The sequence below is a fragment of the Gigantopelta aegis genome, chromosome 4, assembly GCF_016097555.1.
Source record: "Gigantopelta aegis isolate Gae_Host chromosome 4, Gae_host_genome, whole genome shotgun sequence".
Lineage (NCBI taxonomy): Eukaryota > Metazoa > Mollusca > Gastropoda > Neomphalida > Peltospiridae > Gigantopelta > Gigantopelta aegis.
In genome coordinates, this window is record NC_054702.1 from 90,228,833 (window position 1) to 90,252,134 (window position 23,302).

At 34.5% G+C, this 23,302-nt stretch overlaps 3 protein-coding genes across 8 annotated transcripts in view; 1 reads left to right on the forward strand and 2 right to left on the reverse strand.

Annotated features, from left to right (window-relative positions):
• LOC121371384 overlaps window positions 1-5,633 on the reverse strand; it is a 16,290-nt gene extending 10,657 nt beyond the window's left edge. Inside the window, exon 1 of one of the 4 annotated variants that reach the window (XM_041497231.1) lies at window positions 5,560-5,633. Coding sequence is in view for 1 of the 4 variants with exons in the window: in XM_041497230.1 (XP_041353164.1) it covers window positions 4,847-4,884 (38 nt within the window). In the remaining 3 variants the exon portion in view is untranslated. Of the gene's footprint in view, window positions 1-2,843; window positions 2,971-4,832; window positions 5,169-5,559 lie in introns of those variants that run through there. The other 3 variants (XM_041497230.1, XM_041497232.1, XM_041497234.1) reach the window with 3 other exon arrangements.
• Window positions 5,634-8,375: 2,742 nt separating this feature from the next.
• LOC121371389 (dr1-associated corepressor-like) lies at window positions 8,376-15,807 on the reverse strand. 2 transcript variants are annotated; one of them, XM_041497249.1, is made up of 7 exons: window positions 15,716-15,807; window positions 15,559-15,631; window positions 14,357-14,450; window positions 13,414-13,539; window positions 12,798-12,873; window positions 10,319-10,521; window positions 8,376-9,467 (listed from the first exon to the last, which is right to left on the reverse strand). In XM_041497249.1, the coding sequence occupies exons 1-7, from the start codon at window positions 15,755-15,757 to the stop codon at window positions 9,239-9,241; spliced, it is 843 nt and encodes a 280-aa protein (XP_041353183.1). In that variant the 5' UTR covers window positions 15,758-15,807; the 3' UTR covers window positions 8,376-9,238. The 2 variants fall into 2 exon arrangements, with proteins under 2 accessions (XP_041353183.1, XP_041353181.1); XM_041497247.1 differs by having other exon boundaries at window positions 10,319-10,524.
• Window positions 15,566-22,380, forward strand: LOC121371388. 2 transcript variants are annotated; one of them, XM_041497246.1, is made up of 6 exons: window positions 15,566-15,680; window positions 17,506-17,639; window positions 18,066-18,196; window positions 19,636-19,701; window positions 20,268-20,406; window positions 20,993-22,380. In XM_041497246.1, exons 2-6 carry the CDS (start codon window positions 17,506-17,508, stop codon window positions 21,222-21,224), a joined length of 702 nt encoding a protein of 233 aa, XP_041353180.1. In that variant the 5' UTR covers window positions 15,566-15,680; the 3' UTR covers window positions 21,225-22,380. The 2 variants fall into 2 exon arrangements, with proteins under 2 accessions (XP_041353180.1, XP_041353179.1); XM_041497245.1 differs by lacking the exon at window positions 15,566-15,680 and adding an exon at window positions 15,857-16,048.
• Window positions 22,381-23,302: the final 922 nt, after the last annotated feature.

Consider the following 23,302-nt stretch of genomic DNA (forward strand, 5'->3'; position numbering starts at 1 on the left):
CACATTTCTTAATACCTTTTTTCTATGATTTTCAAAGACTGTAATTTGAAAGAAAACTTAATTTGAAAAACTATTTCTGTCTGTTCTCAGCTGTACTGGTATCTGGTTATAAATTTAAGTCACATGATTGTCATGGCGTCTGCTGGTAAAACATTCTTTACAGATACTTGTCAAAAATATATGATCCTTATATGTTTTAACATAAATATCTTTCTGGATATCTGTTTGTATATTTATTAAAACTCAGAATGCAGCTTATATTTTTTAACCAAACAATTTTACCATTATAACGATTCATTTGCTCAACTTATAATATGATTGCAAGACATCATAACTGTTATATTTGTTTTCCTAAAATGTTGTCTGTTAACTCGAGGACTCTATTTTGTAATTTGCCTTAAAATATTTTGTATACATTATTATAAGTGCATGTTTTGTTGAACAACATACATGTTTTGATAAAACACTAAAAAAAAAAAAAAAAAAATTGTGTTGGAAAGTTTTTGCTGTAAGCTATACCACTAAACGTATCACTCACCAAAACAGGTTATATAGTTAACAATATTTACTGCTGATGCATGCTACCATTTACGTGCAACTAGTTTAATGCTCATGTGAAGCGTAGAAATACTAATAAAAAGTAGGTATTTGAATAACAAATATCTGTTTATAACTATTTATATTCTTTAGAACCAAATGCTTATTCTCACCGAAACTGGTTCACCCATGATACATGCTTTTCAGACCGTAAAGGAATGCTCGCACAAGGCCTTTGGACTGGTATGTATATTCAACGATATATAATGCACATTATTGCTTAATATCAACAAGTATATTATTATATTTAATTAATAAAACTGTTAAATGTGATGGCTATTATATATAACAGGCGCAGCCATTTTGTTCCATTCCAGTGAATACGTAATACTTAATGCATACCGTACGGAATGAGTCTTAGAACTAGAGAAACAAATGTACCTATTTTTTGCGGGATGATGAAATAGGCATGCATTGCAATGTCCTGTAATAATATCCATCCTACTAAGCCAGCAATAAGTATAATATATTATTTTTCAATACAAAATAAACCACCATTGTCAAAATGGCTACACAACAAGTTGAAATAATTGTACCAAGTTTTGTCCATGCATTAACCCATGTACTGATATGATACACAGAGTGTTTTCTTAGTTAATTGGTCTATTCTGTTAGTTGCCTCTACCTGTGATTCCTGATTGGCAGGTGTATATTTGATAGGTAACCAGACCAGCCTATTAATTACCGCTGTCTAGACATAAAAATACATACCAGTATTGTGTAATAACCTAATAACTGGTCATGGACATGGTTAATTACTGTAAATAGTTCTGTAAAACTATTGATTAAGTAGACTTCCCCATCTAAAATCATAAAACTGACCAATTACGTAGTCCCAAAGAAAAGAAAATTATCACTTGGGTATCATGGGTTGTTGTTTTTGCTCCAACGTAGCATACCAATAGTGTACATTTTTCCTTTGCATTATTTAACAGACAAAAATACCACAACCCCATTTTGTTTCGTTAATGCAACTTGAAATATATTTAGTTAAATAGTTTATTATATTATCACGTCATTTATGTTGTTTTACAAGTCAGGTTGATCAAAGACAAGCGCTTTGTCGTAAATTACTGCTTTTGTTAAAACTGTGCATACAGGAGTTGGTCGGAGCTGACGTCACTTAGCCCCAAGCTAGAGTACTGGATGCCTCGAAAACAAGAGAAAATGGCTGCCTCTGTTAGCAGGAATAATCACCCTTTTTTATTAACTCTAAAATTACGCGTTTTTATTAAAGTGTCAGCATGTGTTGGTGGTCCTGGTATACATCTTTCCAATGGTAACAGGTCATTTCGCCCCTTATTACTAGTTCACCCAAGTCGTTTTGAGCAGGGTCGATTTGTACCTCCAACCGAGTCGTTTCGCCCCATGTTTCGATTCGCCCAAATTTTTATTTAAGTACATTTATCATTTATTTGTCCTATATCCATTAATTTTTAGATGTCACACATTGTGAATTTATCAACAGTCACACTGCATACTACTGATGTGCTGTGGTTTCTTATTAAATATACTACATACCCAGCTGAGGTTTAAAAATGTTGATTTCGCCTAGTTTCAGCTGACATAAAGTAAACAGCTGATAAGGCATTAATATCCAAAGAAAGAAAATTACCTAATATTTGGTAATGAATAATGAATAAACAGAAGAAAAAAAATAATTCAAAACTATCATAAATATATTTATTTTAGGGGGGCGAAACACCTCGGTACAAATAAGATTTAGGGCAAACCAACCCTGGGTGAATAGGACTACGGGCAAAACAACACAGAGTTCGAAATGGTTTTAGGGTGAAACGACCCAATTCCTTTCCAACACATAAGGCTTATGTTTGAGTTTCCTCTCCCTTAAAAAAAAAAAAAAAAAGGTTAATTCTGACATGTAGTCATCATAGGAAACCCACTACATTGTTCCTAATGCAGCAAGGGACCTTTTATATGCACCATTCTACAGAGAGGATAGCACATACCACAGTTTTTGATATACCAATCATGGTGCACTAGCTGGAATGAGAAATAGCCTAAACAGACAACGATCGATCCTAGTTCATCAAGATAAACGTCTCCGGCACGATATTTATTATTGTGACGTTTTATTGCTGTGCCGTAATGTTTATCCATTGGATCGAATTTTCCATTTGCAATCACGATTTAATAAAATCAGGCATATGTGCTTTATTTAAGAGCCTCAACACATACAACAACATATTTTAATAAATTTTAGACTAAAATATTAATTACAATACCTTTGGTAACCTTTCCAGGATTAGATGTTTGAAGATGACACATTTTCAAATTTAAGTTATTTTTATCCTGGCACATCGAAAATGCGGAATGAAAATATGGCGGAACGGTTCAACGACAATTATTCGTATCAAACATTTTACGTACAGCCAATAAAAAGAAATATTTCGGAACTGAATGGAACTGATTATTCATTTTGTTTCTATATATGTGCTTTGTGTGGGTTGCATTATATGCATTATTAATATTTATGCCATTAAAGTGTTTTGTTGGGGGGATTTTGGGGGGAGGGGGGATTATTCTTTTTTATTATTATTAAAAAAATAATTATTGTCAGTACAGGTCATTACTTATTTTAAAAGTAAAGATTGTTTTATTTAACGACGCCGCTAGAGCACATTGATTTTTTATCTTATCATCGGCTATTGGACGTCAAACATATGGTCATTCTGACACTGTTTTTAGAGGAAACCCGCTGTCGCCACATAGGCTACTCTTTTTACGACAGGCAGCAAGGGATCTTTTATTTGCGCTTCCCACAGGCAGGATAGCACAAACCATGGCCTTTGTTGAACCAGTTATGGATCACTGGTCGGTGCAAGTGGTTTACACCTACCCATTGAGCCTTGCGGAGCACTCACTCAGGGTTTGGAGTCGGTATCTCGATTAAAAATCCCATGCCTCGACTGGGATCCGAACCCAGTACCTACCAGCCTGTAGACCGATGGCCTGCCACGACGCCACCGAGGCCGGTCTACTTATTTTAAGGCTTTCATTTATTTACTTTTTTAAAACTTATTATTTCCTTTACAATTTTTTTTAATATTATTATTACAGGCCATCGGTTACATGTGTTTCAAAGGTGTTTCTCTCTTTTTCTTTCTTTTTTATTATTATTGCAGGTCATTAGTTATTTTAAGGATTTTATTTATTTATTTATTTATTATTAATTTTTGCTCTTTTTTGTTTTAATTTTTGTTGTTATAATTACTGGTTATTAGAACTTATTTTAAGGTTTTTATTCAATTTAAAAAAAAATATTACTCTAAATATTTTTTAATTAACTTCCACAACCCCCAACCCCACAACCTAAAAAAATCTTTGATTATAATAGTTTCATTAATCTTTCATATTTCTATTAATCTTTTATAGCAAGTTCTGGGAAAAGGTGTGTGTGTGTGTGTGTGTGTGTGTGTGCGTGTGTGCGTGTGTGTGTAAAGGAAACATTTATAAATGAAAAAAGCATGTTTTTATTTAGTTAATAATTAAATTAAATTAAATTAATTATTATTATTAAATCAATAATTTATTTATGGTTATTTATTTATTTATTATAATTACTAATATTATTCTGTAATTTATTATTATATTATTATTTATCAATTAAGTATTAATTAATTTTATATTATTTAGTTTTTATTATTATATTATTATTTATCAATTAAGTATTAATTAATTTTATGATATTATTTAGTTTTTATTATTAATATTATTAATTTATTATTTATTAATTGATTTTTTAAAAATATTAATTAATTAGTTTATTTATTATTATTTATTTTATATTATTATTATTGTTATTAAACGTGATATTCCATTAAATATCGTATATTGTGGAAGAAACTCGTGAACCCGAGACGAATAATTGTAAAAGTAATCCTATTCCGCCAACAGTTTTCAATCACTTTTTTAATGAGCTTATAATGGCTGGCGGGAATATTCGAGATTTTGTTCGTAACTGAAAATTGGATTAATGCTGGATTACTATTTGGACAAACTGTCTATTTATGCGTAAAACATAACTTGGGAAGTTTTCTTTATACAGTAAGTGTTAATATCTATTGGTACATCTCATATTTCGCCACGAAATAATTAATTCCATGATTGTATCGATTCTGCCTGAAATCTGGGTGGAAAACGCACACTTGTTTTTGCTATTAAACTTGTAAACATCGAAGGTCCAATAAATGTCAAAATGTAAAAAAACTGACCTGTAGATGTTTACCTTGGTGAACTACGATCGATCCCAGACCGACCGCGCATAAGACAGTGTCATTAATGTCACATAAATCCCTAATAAATGTTTTCGTCACAAATCACGGATACTTTCTACTTTAGTCTTAGTCAATCATTGGCTGAATCAATGCATCGGTTGTGACTCATCAAATTGTCGTCCACCCATCAAAAACCAAAATATCTGGTCTACTTATGTAAGTTACAGTATAATAAAATGTTTCAGAAAAGAGACCCTCTTAAACTTGATTCATAATTAGCTTTGTACATTAGTGAGTGTATAAAATCAGATAGCCTAATGCCTCACCACCGGCCTCGGTGGCGTTGTGGCAGGCCATAGGTCTACAGGCTGGTTGATACTGGGTTCGGATCCCAGTCGAGGCATGGGATTTTTTATCCAGATACCGACTCCAAACCCTGAGTGCTCCGCAAGGCTCAATGTGTAGGTGTCAACCACTTACACCGACCAGTGATCCATAATTGGTTCAACGAAGGCCACGGTTTGTGCTATCCTGCCTGTGGGAAGCGCAAATAAAAGATCCCTTGCTGCTAATCGGAAGAGTAGCCCATGTAGTGGCGACAGCGGGTTTCCTCTCAAAATCTGTGTCGTCCTTAACCATAATTATTTGTCTGACGCCATATAACCGTAAATAAAATATGGTGAGTGCGTCGTTAAATAAAACATTTCTTTCTTTAATGCCTCACCATTTACACAACAGAAAGTGGAAGTTGAGAATTTTTTTTAGTTTCACACCATTCTACCACCGAGTGTCATATTTATCAGAATATGGGAGACAACTCTAAATAATAAATAACTAGTTGGTTCCCTCACACTAAATCAATTCCCATTACAAACAATGGTTAACCAACACGCAGTACACTGTTCATGAATATAAATTAGGGGAACATTTTACGTTTTAGCTACCTGTGAGAAAATGGGGTGTCATATAAAAAAACAATAACAATTCATATAAATTTGATAATATTTACGTCTGCAAAAATACTGCATATCCATTTGTGTGTGTGTGTGTGTGTGTGTGTGTGTAAGCGGTACTGCTTTCAATATTCAGTGTATTTTGTATAACTTTACACTGAATACAGTATATTTAGTATTTGCACAAATAAATACTTTTAACACATTTGACATTACTGCCAAAGAGAGCTGTAGTTACTTTTGCTTGATAAATATTTGACAGTGCACATTGCATTAAACACTTCAATATACAAAGACCACTCCTCTTTGTAAAGAAAACGTAATGCACCATTTGTAGCACAATTTAAATGCACATAAATTAAAAAAACAAAACAACCCTCTCATCACTTTATTTTACAAATCTTTTACTTACACCTGATATATCATATATACTGGTAATGTTTTTGTTGATTCTACTTTTAAAACATGTAACAAGTTTTAAAGGTATCTTATTCAAGAAAGTGCTTATCAGGAACGTGGGAAATGATTTAGTCGAAGAGCACTCACTTGAGGTATTATGGATCATTAATCACCCTCATCCATCACACAACTCAAGACAATGTGGTTGCCTTTTGCCCTCCCATCACCAAAGGCTGGCTATGCTAATGCTCAAAACTTCCAGATATCCACAACTGGTATTTAAGAATGTAGAATCCGTCTCAAATGTTTAAGTGCATGTATTAAAAACACTTTACTTAAAAATATTAATTACTATTTTAATACAAGACATGAAGTTGTAATATGGAATGTACTGTTTAAAACATCCACATTGAAGGATTGCATCTACACAAAGTACATCTCAAGAACTCCACCTGAAAATTACCTTGAACAGGCCTTTGGTTATGTGCTTCAACAAAAACATGTGTTTTGGGGAGTGTACAGATGTTTCGAAAGGCCAATCAATGGGTATTGCTATATTTTATCAATAACTAAGGTGGCATTAAAATTATGGAAATAATTGCTTTTTAATCTAACTTCATGGGAATGGGGACAAAACATACGAACCTTCTGTTGTATATACGAAAGGAAAATGTCACTATTAATGCCACTGTATCTACTTGTGAAGGAATGTCAAACCAACCATATAGGGTTTGGATAAAGTCTACATGGAAGGACCGTATTTCTGATATCGAATACTGCAACACCAGTAATTCCTACAATTCTATAATTTCACTAGTGAAAATGTTTCTCAGAATAAAAAATATTAATTACGTTTCAAAGAAATGTATATATACGTGCCACTTTTTTTTACATTCATTTATTTAAATACAGCATATAATTATTCTCACAAGATAACAAATAAAACAAACAAAAAGTAACACCAACAAAGTTTAATACTTACACATTGTACAAAAATATTGCTTTCCACTTTTCTACAAACATGACATCAAAATGTCCAATAACAATTTGCAAAATACTTGCTACCATTTACATCAATTTTTAAAACATAAAACATGAACAGTTTTAAACAAATTGACGGTGTCCTGTGCAATCTTATTGCCAACATTTTACTAATTTTTCACACAGCAAGGTTTAAACTGCCCTATGTCATTTTCCCAAATGCAAAGTTTGCATGTGGCAAATATATTTCATTACAGCTTACAAGTCGTTTTTTAGTTTTGTCACCATTTGTGCTGTTTGGCTAAATGAAACTTCAATTTAGTTACCGATTTTCTTGTCAAATTAACATTACTACTAATTAGTAGGGTTCAGCTTAAACCCCAAGGGGAAATAACTGCACATCCTGACCTGGTTCCAGATATTGTTTAGGAGTTTTTATTCAGCAGAACATGATAAATGAAAAATACTGGTAAAGTCGGATACATTTTAAGAGGTTTTCAATGCCTGGAACAGCTTTTTTTTCTTTCTGTTGGAATAAAATATATATGAAAAGGCCAAAAATGCATATCTGAAGTTTGCACAAGACACTGACAATATACCTGTACATAGTTCATCACAGGGTTACAGGCTCTCTCACATTATACAACGAATATTGTAAAATAGTAAAACAAGAAATGTTCCTGTTGTGAACCAGTCACAATGGACATGTTAAAAGTTAAACCTACTGGTGTGCACAAACAGCCAGTCACTGATGTAGCATTTGTTTGAAATGCAAGAGATCATCAAGCACCACCACCATCCATTTCACATCAAAGACAATGGTAAGTGCTATCTTGTCACTGTTTAACCTTTCTGCCAATCATCTCTTACCATCTCTTTGAGTGATCTTATTGGTGTTCTAATAGGTATTGAAATTCACAAATTTTGATAAACCATTTAATGACCTTTACATAAATGAAAAATATTTATTTATGAAAGAAAGATAAACTTTGTTTTGTTCAATGACACCACTAGAACACAATGATTTATTAATCATCGGCTATTGGATGTCAAACATTTGGTAATTTTGACATGTAGTCTTAGAGAGGAAACCTGCTACATTTTTCCATTAGTAGCAAGGGATCTTTTATATGCACCATCCCAGACAGGATAGCACATACTACAGCCTTTGATATACCAGTTGTGGAGCACTGGCTGGAAAAAAAAATGCTGAATGGGCCAATTGACGGGGATCAATCCCATACCGACCGCAAATCAAGTGAGATCTTTACCACTGGGCAACATCCTGCCTTTATGGAAGAAGAGAAGATTTGTTATCAAATTGGTTTAATTTTCTCCTACTAGGCACCACCCTTTAGGCTCCTGAAGGATAAGAATGACCAATTGGTCAAGTAGTTTTGGAGAAGAAGCTGAAAATGTGAAAGGTTTACGCACGGCTGAGATGCACAAAAACATTCAGCACAAAGTTTTAACAACTGCTTAACCTTAAGGATACATAATTCTTAACAAACAACGCCCACCATTCAATAACACGTACAATTCCAATGACACAAAACATTACAGGAAATGCTTAGTACTACTAATTGGCTTAATTTTCTTCTACTAGGCACCACCCTTTAGGCTCCTGAAGGATAAGAATGACCAATTGGTCAAGTAGTGAAAGGTTTACGCACGACTGAAATGCACAAAAACATTGCAATAGGTCACTTGATCTAAAAATAAAAGTTTTGTTTTGTTTTTCTTCATACACTAAAGTAAAAAAATTAAAAAAACAAACAATACCTTTGAGCTATCAATAAAACTGTTCATAAGCCCTATTGAAAGTAAATAGCATCCATGTATACGGTTACTAAATTCATCAGTAAGTAAAATCGTACTTACACACTCATTAACAAATAAAAAGACTTTCAAACCACCTGGCACAAAAACAGCTATATTTTAGGTACTTTTAAGCCCTGAATTTATATTTTAAAACTCGAGCACTTCACAAGTGCTTTCAAGGACCCGTGCAAACAGCTTTTCAAGGAATCTTGTACACTCTACTATAGTTTGAGCAACATGGTCTTAATTTCAAGTATCGTAATCGTCATCTTGTTTCAAGCCATGTTCTGACTTCCACGTATGAGAATGGTTATGAGTGTCTGACTTTGCTGATGTATCTGATGGGGATGCAAACTGAGAAGACCAAGCCATGCCTGGGATAACTGGTGGAAGAGATGGCATTCCACCCATTGCTGGTACAGGAAAATAAGGTGCAGCTTGAGACATCAATGGCAGAGGATTTGGGAATGGTGGTATACTGCAAAACAACCAGAATGGAACATCAAACAGTATTATTAAATGCAGGTGTATTTTTAATACATGTGTAACAAATCACAACAATTTCCATACTCTGTTGTCAACAAAACATCACACATTTTATCTATTCTATGCTTATAAAGGACATATACTAATAATTTAGTCACATCGGTTTGAAACTCTCTACCTGTATATAAGGGGTGGGATGTAGCCCAGTGGTACAGAGCTCGCTTGATCGGTGTGTGATCGATCCCCGTCGGTGGGCCCATGGGGCTATTTCTCGTTCCAGCCAGTGCACCACGACTGGTATATCAAAGGCTGTGGTATGTACCACCCTGTCTGTGGGATGGTGCATATAAAAGATCCTTTGCTGCTAATCGAAAAAGAGTAGCCCATGAAGTGGCGACAGTGGGTGTCCTCTCTCAATATCTGTGTGATCCGTAACCATATGTCTCACGCCATATAACCATAAATAAAATGTGTTGAGTGTGTCGTTAAATAAAACATTTCTTTCTTTTTCTACCTATATTTAATTTTTTTTTTTTTTTTTTAAATAACAAATATATATTACAAATTCCTTTTTTAATTTTTTTTAAACAATTGTAATTAGTATAAAAGTGGGTATTATTTAATATCAGTGTTTGTATTTATACTTTTAAGAGTCTGGATTTTAACACCATAAAATATAACATACAGTTTGCATCCAAACATGACTGAGTCATGACATTCTATCAATTTTACAAGCACAGACAACTTGTGAAATTACGATTGCTAGGTATGCATTTATTTCAGCTGACTTGTCTGTATTAGCTCTGTAATACTGTGCACTACAATCAGAAAATATTTTAATACCTGCCAAAAGATGCTGGGTTAGGCTGTTGCTGCAGGCCAGGTAGGTGAGAGAATGGTGATTGATGTGAACTGGATGGAATCATTGTGTGAGAATTGCATGCAGCCGGCAAGATGGTCGCTTGAACACTTGTTGAAGGAGCCAGCCTCGAGTTATCACTTTCATAATGATCTTGATCTTCATCGGTTTCTGTCTCTTCATCATCCTGCTGATAACAATGAGTAGTATTAATATAGACAATAAACAATGCGAAATTACACTTAAAAAGTATATATATATATATATACAGTCGAACCTGTCTATGGCGGCCACTTGTGGGACATGACAAAAGTGGCCGCCATAGAGAGGTGGCCGCCGTATGCAGGTCATATATAAGTCCGAATTTTTAAAAACAATTACACGTATGTTGCAATAGAACTATTAAGGAGCCATATACATGTGCAAAAACGTTAACGCGATCGGCTTACTGGGTTTAGGTGGCATTTTGAAAATAAATATCAGAAATAAACTGCAGCAGTATTTAATTCCTTCTAGAGTTGACACGTTTAACTCCAGTTGTTTTAGGCTAGATACCCTCTTATCAACTGCGTTTAATGACCACCGCCGATGACTAGTACATCGCACCGTTAATCCAGATTAAAAACACTTGTTAATTAACGAACACAGCTAAGCGACCGACGACCTTTAAAGGACCGCTGTTTATCAAGCCAATTGGTTATATCAACAAAAACATCTTATGTTTTTTTTTACGATTGCCGACATTTCTTTATAAATTGCACTAAAAACAATTGTGGCCGCGATAGCAGGTTCATTTTCGCTTTTTTATGACAAAAGTGTGGCCACTGGCCGCGTTGAGCAGGTGGTTGCCATATAGAGGTAAAATATATAGTAAAATTCATTGGGGGGACCTCAGGGTGGCCGCCATGGACAGGTGGCCGCCATATGGAGGTGGCCGCGAAGGTATGTTGATATATATATATATATATATATATATATATATATATATATATATATATATATACAGTGAAACCCCTCAATACCGGACATCCATGGGACCAAGTAAAATATCCGGTTTTCAGGGGTCTGCCTGGACGGAAATACCTTCCGTTCTCCATAAAATAGGGAAAGTGTTAAAGTGCTTTAAAACAAGAACAACAAGAATATGTTGAAAAATTGTGCATTTATGAGCATTTAGAACAATAAAAACATCCATGGGAGTAATATTGAATAAAAAATACATTAAAAAGTCCACACATTCACACAATAGGAAGGCAGCAAATTAAATTCCCTGTTATTTGTGTCAATCTTTGAAGCAAATCATGAGACATGTTTGTGAAGGATCACATTTAAGACCTTAAAACACACTCGTAACTTACTAAAGAAATCTAACCCAAACCCGAACTCCGCTAATGTTAACCATAATTACAACACAATCAATGTGTACTTAACTCCAGTAGTTAACTCCATACCAAAGCTTGCGATCAGTCCTTTTAATTGTTTATTGTCAAGTTGCTAATCTTGCCTGCTGAGCGGTACCTGTACTGTATGCAGCGGTGATTACACTGATAACAGAGATCTCGAGCATGCGCATATTGCACTAGCCATCGGTGTTCACAGACAGGTGGGCGCCATATTGATTGGTATTGGTTTGATCGTCTGGTTTTTTGGGGTACGATTTACACTAAATTGACACATTGGGACCGAATTATTTGTCCGGTGTTCAGTTTAGAGGGGTTTCCGGTTTAGAGGGGTAAAATATAGTGTTAAAAGATGTGTAAATCACGGGACCGCGGAAAACGTCCGGTTTTGAGGGGATTCCGGTTTAGAAGGGGTCCGGTGTTGAGGGGTTTCAATATATATATATATATATATATATATATATTCATGGCTACACACTAAAATATAACCAGTTTCATCTAGATATAAATTTATGAGTGGTGGAAATAACATAACAGAGGTACATCACTTTTTAAAATTAAAAGTAGGTCATGGTGACCCAGTCTATTTGCATAAAAAGTTTGATGATTCTATATGAACTAATTAGAAAGATATGCCCCAGAAATGAAAACTTTATGGACAGACATACCCCATACCAAAGACAGATGTATAATAAATCAAACCTCATTACACTGGCATAGTATTTTAAGTGGTGATCAGCAGTATGATCAGCAGCACAGTGCTGGCCGCAGTACCAACTACCGTGGCCAGAACCCTATATCATATAGGTCGCCAATCACACATTAAAGGTACAAGTTGCTAAAATGTCACATCCATTCTATAAGTAATTATTGTGGTAGGGGAGAGGCACCTTTTCCACAAACATCTTACCATTAGGCTATTTTTTGCAACTTTAGATTTGTTCTATTCATCTATTTATTTATATCAGTGCTGTATATGAGTATTAACATACATTTGATTCACAACAAATTTAGATTTGAGTTTGTTTCATCTATCTATTTATATCCGGTGTGCTGTACATACATTTGCTTCAGAGCTTTCAGTTGATTCTTTTCTATCTTTTCTTTTTCTTGAACTGCCTGGCTCACACTTCCTTGGTCTATAACAAAAATATAAAAATACATACTGTAAATCACAAAATATTAGTGATCTTAAATATTTTAATTTTATCAAAATCCAAATAAATGACATATTAATGATATAAAACTTTAGCACGGTCATCATATCAGAAACTAAATTTTTATAAATTTTGACGTTACGCAGCTTAAGAGACAATTTAAATTTGGTAGCAAAATTGACGTTATGTGCATGCTAACTATGGTTGTTGTTTGCCATCTGTTTGGTTTAATCCATAACATGTAACCATTGTTTTGTGTTCTGTTAAATCACCAATAAAATAGGAAACATGTTATAAATATAATTAATCTTCATACAGTTAAAGCAAAGATTTAACCGACTGAATAATATTAAATTGCATGCTGGGGTGTTGTTAAATTCATATTAAATTGATTTTCCAATGGACGATAATAATACTGTAATATAAAACAAAAACAAATAAAATTAAGAAAAAAAAAGAAGACTGAATCAGCTTCTTGAACAAATGTAACAAATCCTAGATTATACAAGATAAGACGGATACCTGCCACTTTTACACCTCTTAGGTTCACCAGAATTAACAGAGTCATCCTCTGGCTGGTGATCAGGAATGTTGGATACCAAGTCGTGAAGAAAGTCGAAATTCTTTTCTGTATGAATTGTTTGTTTTCTAAATCGGAAAATGAAAAGGAGATAAATAAAACGTATATGATTCAACATTAACACAAAAACTAAACTCCCATCCCAGTTATACTTAACTTGCATATTTGTGTCCTTTGCAAGTATGGATGTAAAGAGTTATATCTATTCTAGAGTAATGAGATCATTTTAATAATTAATGAAATTTTTCCAGATGACAATTTTACTCTTTTTTTTAAGCACATGTGCAAGTTCTGTTAATCATCAGCCTTAGACCAGCTTTCCATTTGTAAACACATAACCATGGAAATATGCTTTTCCATCTCTGTGTTTTTGCAAGCAGATTACTATGCAAAATTTGATGTGTCGAAGTGTACTTTTAAGCCAAAAGAAAATACTTCATCAGGGCTAGTTCTGGCAGTTGCCAAATTCGCCAACTGCGAATTTTATTTTGAGTTGGCGAAATAATTTTACTACATTTTATTACAAAATAACTGGTTTTCTGCCATTTTTGAAGTTTAATAAATTATTTGTCAAACTTTGTGTTCACCCAGAGCTAGCCCTGCTTCATGATATGACATCACTGTGTTAAAAAAAAACAAGTGCTAAAACAACGCATTCATTGGTCAACTTTTGTTCAGTGCACTGGATACCAGTGCACAAATTCATGTATATGGAAAAAAGTACTATGTACATGTGCACACTATATCAATAAACTAGTGCACGAAACTAATGGAAAGTGGGCCTAAGAAGTCTAGCAACATTTTATTTCTTAAAGCAACAAAAAACATATTCATGAACATTTAAAAAGAAAAATCAAGTATACATCCAATAAATATAAAACTTACATATGTGAAGGAGTTAATGTCTTTGCATTTCTTGCAGTTGTTGTCTCACTTGATTTTAAAATAAGTGACTGTATGAACATTTCAAGTGCTCGAGCTACAAACATGTCAAGGAGAAAATAAAAGATATCTATCATAATATATGGATACAAATCAATTTTCAGTCCAATATCTTGAGGCACTGTGAAAAAAAAGTATTGAAAATAAAATTTCATATTTCCTAAGTTCAAGGACCATAACTCTGTAACACAAATTTGTAAATTGCCATGAATAACTGACAGCACCCCCTTTCAATAATGTTCAGGTTAAATATGTAGTGTGTATTAGTAGTTACTATGCAAAATATTTGTTATCGGCAAACTCGAAAATGATCAATGTAGCATCAAACATTGGATTATTGTTGTATTAGAGCTGAAATCTTTGCATACTGTGTGGTTAAAGTTAAGTTTGTTTGTTTAACATTAGAGCACACTGATTTATTAATTATCAGCTATTGGATGTCAAACATTTGGTAACTTGACATATAGTTTTAAAGAGGAAACCTGCTACTTTTTTTCCCAATTAGTAACAAGGGATCTTTTATATGCACCATACCACAGCCTTTGATATACCAGTCGTGGTGTACTAACTGAAACGAGAAATAGCCCAATGGGCCCACCAATGGAGATCGATCCTAGACCAATCTTGCATCAAGAGATGTGTACTCAGGCTAATAGGAAATGTTTTATTTAACGACACACTCAACATATTTAATTTTTTACAGTTTTATGGCGTCAGACAGAAGATATTGACAGAAGAAACCCATTGTCATCACCTCATTGGCTACTCTTTTCCATTAGCAGCAAGAGATCTTTTGTATGCCCATCCCATAAACAGAATAGTACATACCACAGCCTTTGTAAGTTTGTTACACCAGTTGTGGAGCACTGGTTGGAGCGAGAAATAGCTCAATAGGCCCACCGACAGGGACTGATCCTACATCGTTTGCACATCAGGCGAACGCTGTATCACTGAGTTATGTCTCGCCCCAACTCGGGCTAAATGCAAGGCAATATGAATATCATGAATATGATATGAGTCACCGACACTCACACTGGGTGTGGTTTGTGGGTGTTATGGAAAACATTGACCTATTACTTTAAGTTGGGTTTTGGGACATTTGTGTTGACAACTATTTAAATCTGGCACGTGATCTAAAAGGATACAAATTATCACTGGTACAGCGGCTGCAACCTTCCCGACTTCTTCATCGGTTTGCATAATCTTCTTGATTCGCGCCTGAAACGAAACGTATAATTTAAAATCAACGACTATTCAACACTATTATGTAAGCGCAAGTTAAAAACAAACAAACGAAATTACCGGTGGAAATCGTGAATTGTATTTTTTCTTTTTGCTTGGCATTTCTTTATTTTTTTTAACACAAAAAGTTCACTTTCGGAAGTGTTCCCGGTTAGAATGGTCATGCGCATAAGTAAGCTAATTAAACTTCCGGGTGCCTTTTACATATTTAGCTCGCCTGTACATTGTCACACGCTCTCTTTTTCATTCGTTTTACCCTCTCTTTTTCATTCTAATTCATCTCATTATAGCCCACGGGTAACATCACCAGATGGTCTTTTTTATGCTCAGGAACCTCTTGTAATGGCTGATTCTGAGAGAGAAATACTGATGTTCTCTCAAAATATAGAAACGGTAGAAAAAATTGATTGAAATATTGATCTGACTTGAGCAACAAGTTGAGGTCAAAACCACATAATTAACAGATACGATAATTACTCACCTGCCTAATATTACTGTTAGATTTCCCCAACATTTGTCGAGATACCAATCGTGAAAAAAACCCATTACTGGGCAGTGACAGATTTCACATTAGGAGGAAGGTTTCAGAGGACGAAACCCTTCCCTGCTCAATCAAATTTTCTTTTTTTCTCAATCTATATTCTGGGGGAGCATGACTCAACCCCACAATAAACTTCAGTGTCGCAGTATACTGTCTAAAATTCCTGAACATTCGAACAGCTGCCATTTCATCGCTAACAGTGAATTCCAAATGTGTTACATCTTGTTTAGCCCTGTTACGACAGTGGTGTTGATTTTTCAGATTAAAGACCATTTGGACATCTCAGTGACTTAGCCTAGTGTTTAAGCCATTGTTAATGGGTTCAAACCCTGGTATGGTAACAGTTGCCACCTAAAGCAAGTTCTAATGGCTCACCACACCAACTTCTTTTTTACTAACTACTCGAATAGTTGCTGTGTGACTAGGACAGTGGCTTGAATAAATTAAAGTTAATGAAATAGCAGTTTCGCATAACAGCTGGCATACTGAATGACCCAACAAAATACTGTTTGAAAATATATACAGTTATCATGCTACCAGCTACATACATGCAAATCCCAATTGATATTTTAGTTCCGTATATAATTAAATTCTGACTAATTAGCCATATATTTCTTTTAAATATTTCATTAAGTTTTAGCTAATGCTAACTGTTTAAAATGTTTGCAAAGGGACAGTGTATGTTTCAAGTCATGTTAATCCATGTGACTTCGCCTTTTTTTTAGATCAGCTGCTATGCGACCCTGCTTCTAACATTAAGTGTGGTTGGATGTAACGATGGATAACTAATTTTAGTTATGTACACTAACAGCCAATTTTAAATAATTTATAGATAAATACAGTGAAACCCCTCTAAACTGAACACTCTATAAATAGGAATTCCCTCAAAACCAGAAATTTTTCACTATCCCCTTTTCAAATATCAATACAGAACAGAACTTCTCTAAACCCTAAAATCAGACTTTTTACTTAGTCTTGTAGATGTCTGATTTAGACTGTTAGATGGATTTCACAATATATATAATTACATACATCAGTTTTATTATTTAAAAAAACAACAACAATAAATTCTGTCTACATGCAACTAAATATGTCCAGTTTCCATGCAGGTATATTCAGTGCTTTTAGGACAAAGAATGTATGGATTTATATGCTAAACATATTAAATTTTTGTTGTCTTCTAAACATTTCTTCCTTTTTTCAGACACATATCAAATGTGTGTCACAGTACAGTTAAAAGCTTTTATGTTATACTAAATGAGAAAATTACAGTCACTATTTACTGTAATGAATAATGTTCTGTTTTTAGATGAATATGGAGATATCTCAGTTACAGCACATTAAGTATCGGCTGATGTCTAGGAAACAACAGCTTGTGGATGAAATTTCCAGATCAGACAAAAAGACAGTCATTGAGGATATGGAAAGAGATACCAAAAATATGTATGTGTTGAATTCACGAAGTCCCATTCAGAACCATGTCAAAGCATAAATTCCATTGTGAAGCTATATATAGATTACTGAATTTTATTGCCTGTTCAAAAATAAATTGAATTTGGTCATTTTTAAATTTCTTTAGTAGTGATGACAGTCATTATTTTTTGTCATACGTGTAGGTGCATCAGCATGTTTTGTTTATTGTTTTGCTAACAGTAATTCAGGTAACACAAAATTAATTTTATTTCAAATGGATAATTGTTTGTGCCATGAAGATAAACCTGTATAGTTTTTATACATGTACCAGTGTAAATATAAGTTTCTGATAATTGTCAAGTGATGTAGTAAATGTAATTTTATTCATATAGATTTATATTTTAATATATATTGATGAGTGAAGTATAATATTATGGTAAATTGTCTATGTTACAGTTATGATAAAGTATTGCCCCTTGTTTCTGAAATACATAACTTGGAGTTACGATCGTTGGAACTCAAAGAACAGATTCAACTTGCAACTATGGAGCAGGAGGCCAACACATTACTCTCCACACTAACAGGAAGTAAGAGTGAAATATTTACATTTAGTGATTATATAGCCCATTCTACCAGTTGCCATTCCGATACAGATAAAATATTATAGCAAAAAAATTAATATTTTGTTTGATCTCACCATGAACAAAACAACTATGTTACATAGTGTCATTCATTAAGTTTTACGAATCCACATGGTTCATTTGAACCTTTAGAAACAAGCATTCTGAGAGTACTGCTAAAGCAACACATGTCCCCTACCGGGCCCAACAAATTTTCATATTTCCTAAGTTCAAGGGCCATAACTTAAGGAAAATTACCATGAAAGTTAAACTTTAACAGTAAATGATAAAGCTATTTGTGCAAAATTTCATCTGAATATCTTCAGGCATTGCAAAAAAAAACACATTTTTTTTTTATATCTCCTAAGTTCAAGGGCCATAACTCTGTAAAACATGGGTAAATTGCCATGAAAGCCCAAACTTGATCTACACGATAAACAAAATTTCAGCTCCATATCTTGAGGCATTGTGAAAAAACAACATCCGAAAAACTGTATGTGGGACAGACAGATGGACAGAAAGACAGGACGAAGACAAAACCTATAGCCCCCTCTAGGAGACTAATAAGAACTTTTGTTTGTAGCTGTACTATATTTTTATGCTTGGATCCATTTTACACAAACTAGAGGTGCTAGTGACACCTAGATTAGGGTTGCATGGCGGGATTTAGCTTAGACTGTACAGCACTGACCTGAGGTGCTTGGGTCATAGGAACAAACCATGGGTTTGTTGGGGACTGTTCTATTGAACAGCTGAAACCTTTGGACCATTGAGCCTTCGGAATATAGACTTGTATCTGGGTTTATTTATGTTCCAACCAATGCCCCACAACTAATATTTCAAAGGCTATGGTATGTACTATCATGTCTGGGAAAGTGCGTGTAAGAGATTGTTTGTAATTAATGGAAAATACATGTATCAGGTGCTTGAATCGTAGGAACGAACCTTGGGTTTGTTGAGATACTGCTCTATTGAACTACTGAACCTTCAGAACATTGAACCTTCGGACTATAGATTTGTATCTGGGTTTATTTTTGTTCCAACCAATGCCCCACGACTAGTATTTCAAAGGCTATGGTATGTACTATCATGTCTGGGGAAGTGCATGTAAAGGATTCTTTGTAATTAATGGAAAATACATGTAATAGCAGGTTCCTCTGAAGACTACCTTGTCCAAATTACCAAACGTTTGACATTCAACAGCCAATTATTAATTAATCAGTTTGCTGTTAAACAAAACAAACTTTGACTGGTAAACTATACATGAATTCATTTTAAGTTTAATAGATACATTTTCTAATCACCATTGCAGTCAGATGTCAGACATTTAAATCCACGTAGTTATTGTTATATTTTACATATAAATTGTTTATCCAGAAGGTACATTGTGATTTCTTCTCTTCTAGCTAGTACAAAAAAGAAAGGAAGTTTGTCAAGATGGTTTATGGAACTTGAGCAGATGAATACTGCAGGTATGAAGAAATGTTTAGGGATTCATTTTACCAAATTGTAGGAAAATGTATTGTCAAACTGTTATATTTACGTTTCAATCTATTTTAGTGTTTATATCCAATTAAGGTTCAAGCACGCTGTCCTGGGCACACACCTCAGCTATCTGGGCTGTCTGTCCAGGACAGTGGGTTACTAACCCGCTTAGTTGTTCATGCATAGTGAGAGAAGAGGGTGTAGTCGTCGTACACTAACCCACTGAGTCTTTAACACTTGCTCTGGGTGGAAGCAAGAAAACCGGTACTGATGGTTTAACCACACCACCACCAAGGCCGGTAACCCTCTATCACACACTCACGCACCAAATATATTGCCAAACCCACTTATCACCCATAAAATACTGGGACACCGATCATTTGTATCGAAATGTTTCAGTACCATATAGGATAATACCAAACAAACAAGTTTATTAAAACTATGGAATGATGTGTTTGTATTTTGCTTTACAATGAAGCACAGCTGTAATTACTTGTAATTATGTAACCAATGTTTTCAATACACCAATAAATACCTTTTTATTTTTTAAAAGGTTCAACAGTGAATAACCCAAGGTATCAAATGTGGATGTTAAAATCAAGAGCTCAAAAGGAGAAACTTGAATTCACAGTCTTTCATTGTGGTGTATGTGTCACAGTACAGATATTCCAAACCACACAGTCACAAGAACAGTAGGTGTTAACTTATTCAACACAAACTAATCATTTGTGTTATATCTTGTTGAGTTTTTTTTGTCTCACCTAAACAAAGTCGAATGGCAAGACCATATATGTAGGTAGTATTTTACCGAATCCACATTTTACATCCAGCTCCATAGTTGTTGTTTTGGTATTTTTGGGGGGTGGTGGTTTTACATAACAATATTTTTCACAGTCCAAAATAAATTAAACTGATGTTCATCTCTGTGTAGAATTTTTTTTTTTTAAATAACGGGAGAAGGAAGAAAACAAAACGGAATTGTAGCGATCTTTACGGCACTCCAGCAAGTCTTATCTATATAAATTACATTCCATAGACTTGCTGAAGTGTCTTAAAGATTGTAATAAGTACCTGGGCCCCCGTTTTACAAAGCTATCTTAGCACTAAGATCACCTCAAGTGTATACAGTAGTTATGCACATAATGTGATCTTAGCGTTAAGATGGCTTCCTAAAATGAGGCCCTGTAGGGTAACGTGTCCGATTCTGTGTTAATTAATTGAATGAGTTGTCACTATCTTTTTAAGGAGATATCATTCCTTTTCTAATTCCTATTTCAGAGAGGACTCCAGTGTCAGTGACCTTTCTTCAGATTCCTTTGATGTCTGGTCAGATATCTTTATTCCCAATTTGTTACAGACTGTAAAGTGCAGTATTGTGGAGAAGTACTCTATCTCGGGTGTTGTTGAACATATTACTCAGTACATTACAGATGAAATTGTTCCTCATATTCATGTGGCATATGAAGTACCAGAGAAAGGAAGCAAAGAGTGCAAGTCATCTCCATCATAAACTTTTATTATTAACACTTTAACTACTGACATGAAAATTACAATTTACAACTATTGCTTCACAGCTGATACAAATGACATGATGGTCGGTAACGTCATTTATAAAAGTCGGCAAACATCTCAACACAGTTTTAAGTTTGTCAGTGATGAATATCAGGTATAGCCTGGATGACAGACTGGACATGCCTAATCATGCTAGACACCAATCCACCAATCATCAGGGCTCCTTGCAGTTCATGGTCGAGTTTCACTGATGAGGTCGGGCATTGTCAACCATGAAGACAGGGTGGCTTGCAAGTGCGTGATTGTCAAAATGAGAAACGGCAACTCTATCCCAGATGACATTCTGGTATCTGTGCCCATTGAGTGTTTCGGGTACAGTCACCAGATTCAGTTTACAGTCAAAGGAGATGCACTCCCAGAACATAACTGAATCTCCACCAAAGGGAACTTCTTCCTGAATGTTCCGCTGATCATAGACCATGCCTCTAGATCTCCATACTCGAGTTCTACTGTCTGTTGTGTGGAGTTATTAGGTTCTATTGCGCTCTTGTGGCTCACAACCTCAAGACACTCCATGGAATCATATTTTTCGTTCCAGTCATGGCACCACAACTGGTATATCAAAGGCTGTGGTATGTGTTATCCTGTCTGTGGAATGGGGTATAATCGAAAAAGAGTAGCCCATGATGTTGCGACAGTGGGTTTCCTCTCTCAATATTTGTGTGGTACTTAACCATGTCTGATACCATATAACCGTAAATAAAATGTGTTGTGTGCATCGTTAAATAAAACATTTCCTTCCTTCTTTCCATGGAATCATAGTCAAAGTTGGTGGTAACACACAACATGACGACAGTCCGAAAATGTTAACAGAACTATTGAAAAACCCCACATTAAAAGCAAACTCATTTCACTTTAAAAATAGTGTTTCATTATATTTCAAGTTTTAAATGCATCAAACGTGTTCTTTTTAACAAATGGTGAAAGTCAATAAAAGAAGACCCAAGAACAGTTAATGGGTAACTGGTTAAGTGTGAATCCTAGTTGACTGGAATATCTAAAATGGAAATGTCTCTTTTAAAGATGATGATAATGTTTTGCAGATATTTTGATTAACATGACCCCAACCATTTAAGAATATTTTTCAAGCAACAGAAAGTTGGTTTGTTTTGTTTAACAACACCACTAGAGCACATTGGTTTATGAATCATTGACTATTGGATGTCAAACACTTGATAATTTTACATGTAGTCTTACAGGCAATCTGCTACATTTTTCCAGTAGCAACAAGAGCTCTTTTTTTATGTACTTTCCCCACAGACAGGATGGTACAACCATGGCCTTTGATATACTAGTGCCCCATGACTGGTATATCAAAGGCCATTAAGATGATGAGTGCACTGATGAGGTATGATCCTACGACCAAAGCCCCTCAAGCTAGTGCTAGAACCAACCCCTCCTCAAGCAACGAAGATAACTTACAGTAGTTAGTAAGATTTATGTCCAGATTAATTAATTTCACTCCTGTATCCTCAAAGCAAACACATGGTGGACCACCTGACCATTTAGTTTGCATATTATCTGCTAATATTGGATACGAATGAATGAATCTTTGTTTAACGACACCCCAGCACAAAAATACATATCGGCTATTGGGTGTCACAAATGGTAAGTATATGAACATATTATTTATATATATTTATGTAAAACCAGTGTAAGGAGTTGTGGGGAGAAAGTATAATACAATATATCAAATCAAGTATACTGGATGCAGCAAATAATGTACATATTATAAGAAAACCTTACTAATTACTGATGTTGTCCTTCTCAGATATGCCACTTCAATCCTAGATTTTTGTCATTTGATGACTTCTGCCATAAATGTCCTTACATAGGCTCATTTGTTTGTCAAAAATCATACTACTGAAATAACTGCAGCCCTTTGTAATGGTGTCCCAAAAACAAATATCTGTGCCATTAAAATTTCATTTTCAATGGCCCAAATGTGCTTTAGGTAGCCCCCCAAAAAATAATTAATATTTCAGGTTTTAAGTCGAATAAATGTGTAATACAATT

What these genes read in the sequence shown, in the direction of transcription:
- LOC121371389 (XM_041497247.1), bottom strand. Translation starts at nt 15,757, where the DNA reads ATGCCAAGCAAAAAGAAAAAATACAATTCACGATTTCCACCG. An exon ending in CGCTGTACCAGTGATAATTT is followed by an intron (nt 14,451 to 15,558) that starts GTATCCTTTTAG and finishes ACATGTTTGTAG; the next exon opens with CTCGAGCACTTGAAATGTTC. An exon ending in AAGAGGTGTAAAAGTGGCAG is followed by an intron (nt 12,874 to 13,413) that starts GTATCCGTCTTA and finishes TTTTTGTTATAG; the next exon opens with ACCAAGGAAGTGTGAGCCAG.
- LOC121371388 (XM_041497245.1), top strand. Translation starts at nt 15,998, where the DNA reads ATGGCTGATTCTGAGAGAGAAATACTGATGTTCTCTCAAAATATAGAA. An exon ending in ACTCTCCACACTAACAGGAA is followed by an intron (nt 18,197 to 19,635) that starts GTAAGAGTGAAA and finishes CTTCTCTTCTAG; the next exon opens with CTAGTACAAAAAAGAAAGGA. An exon ending in ACCACACAGTCACAAGAACA is followed by an intron (nt 20,407 to 20,992) that starts GTAGGTGTTAAC and finishes TTCCTATTTCAG; the next exon opens with AGAGGACTCCAGTGTCAGTG.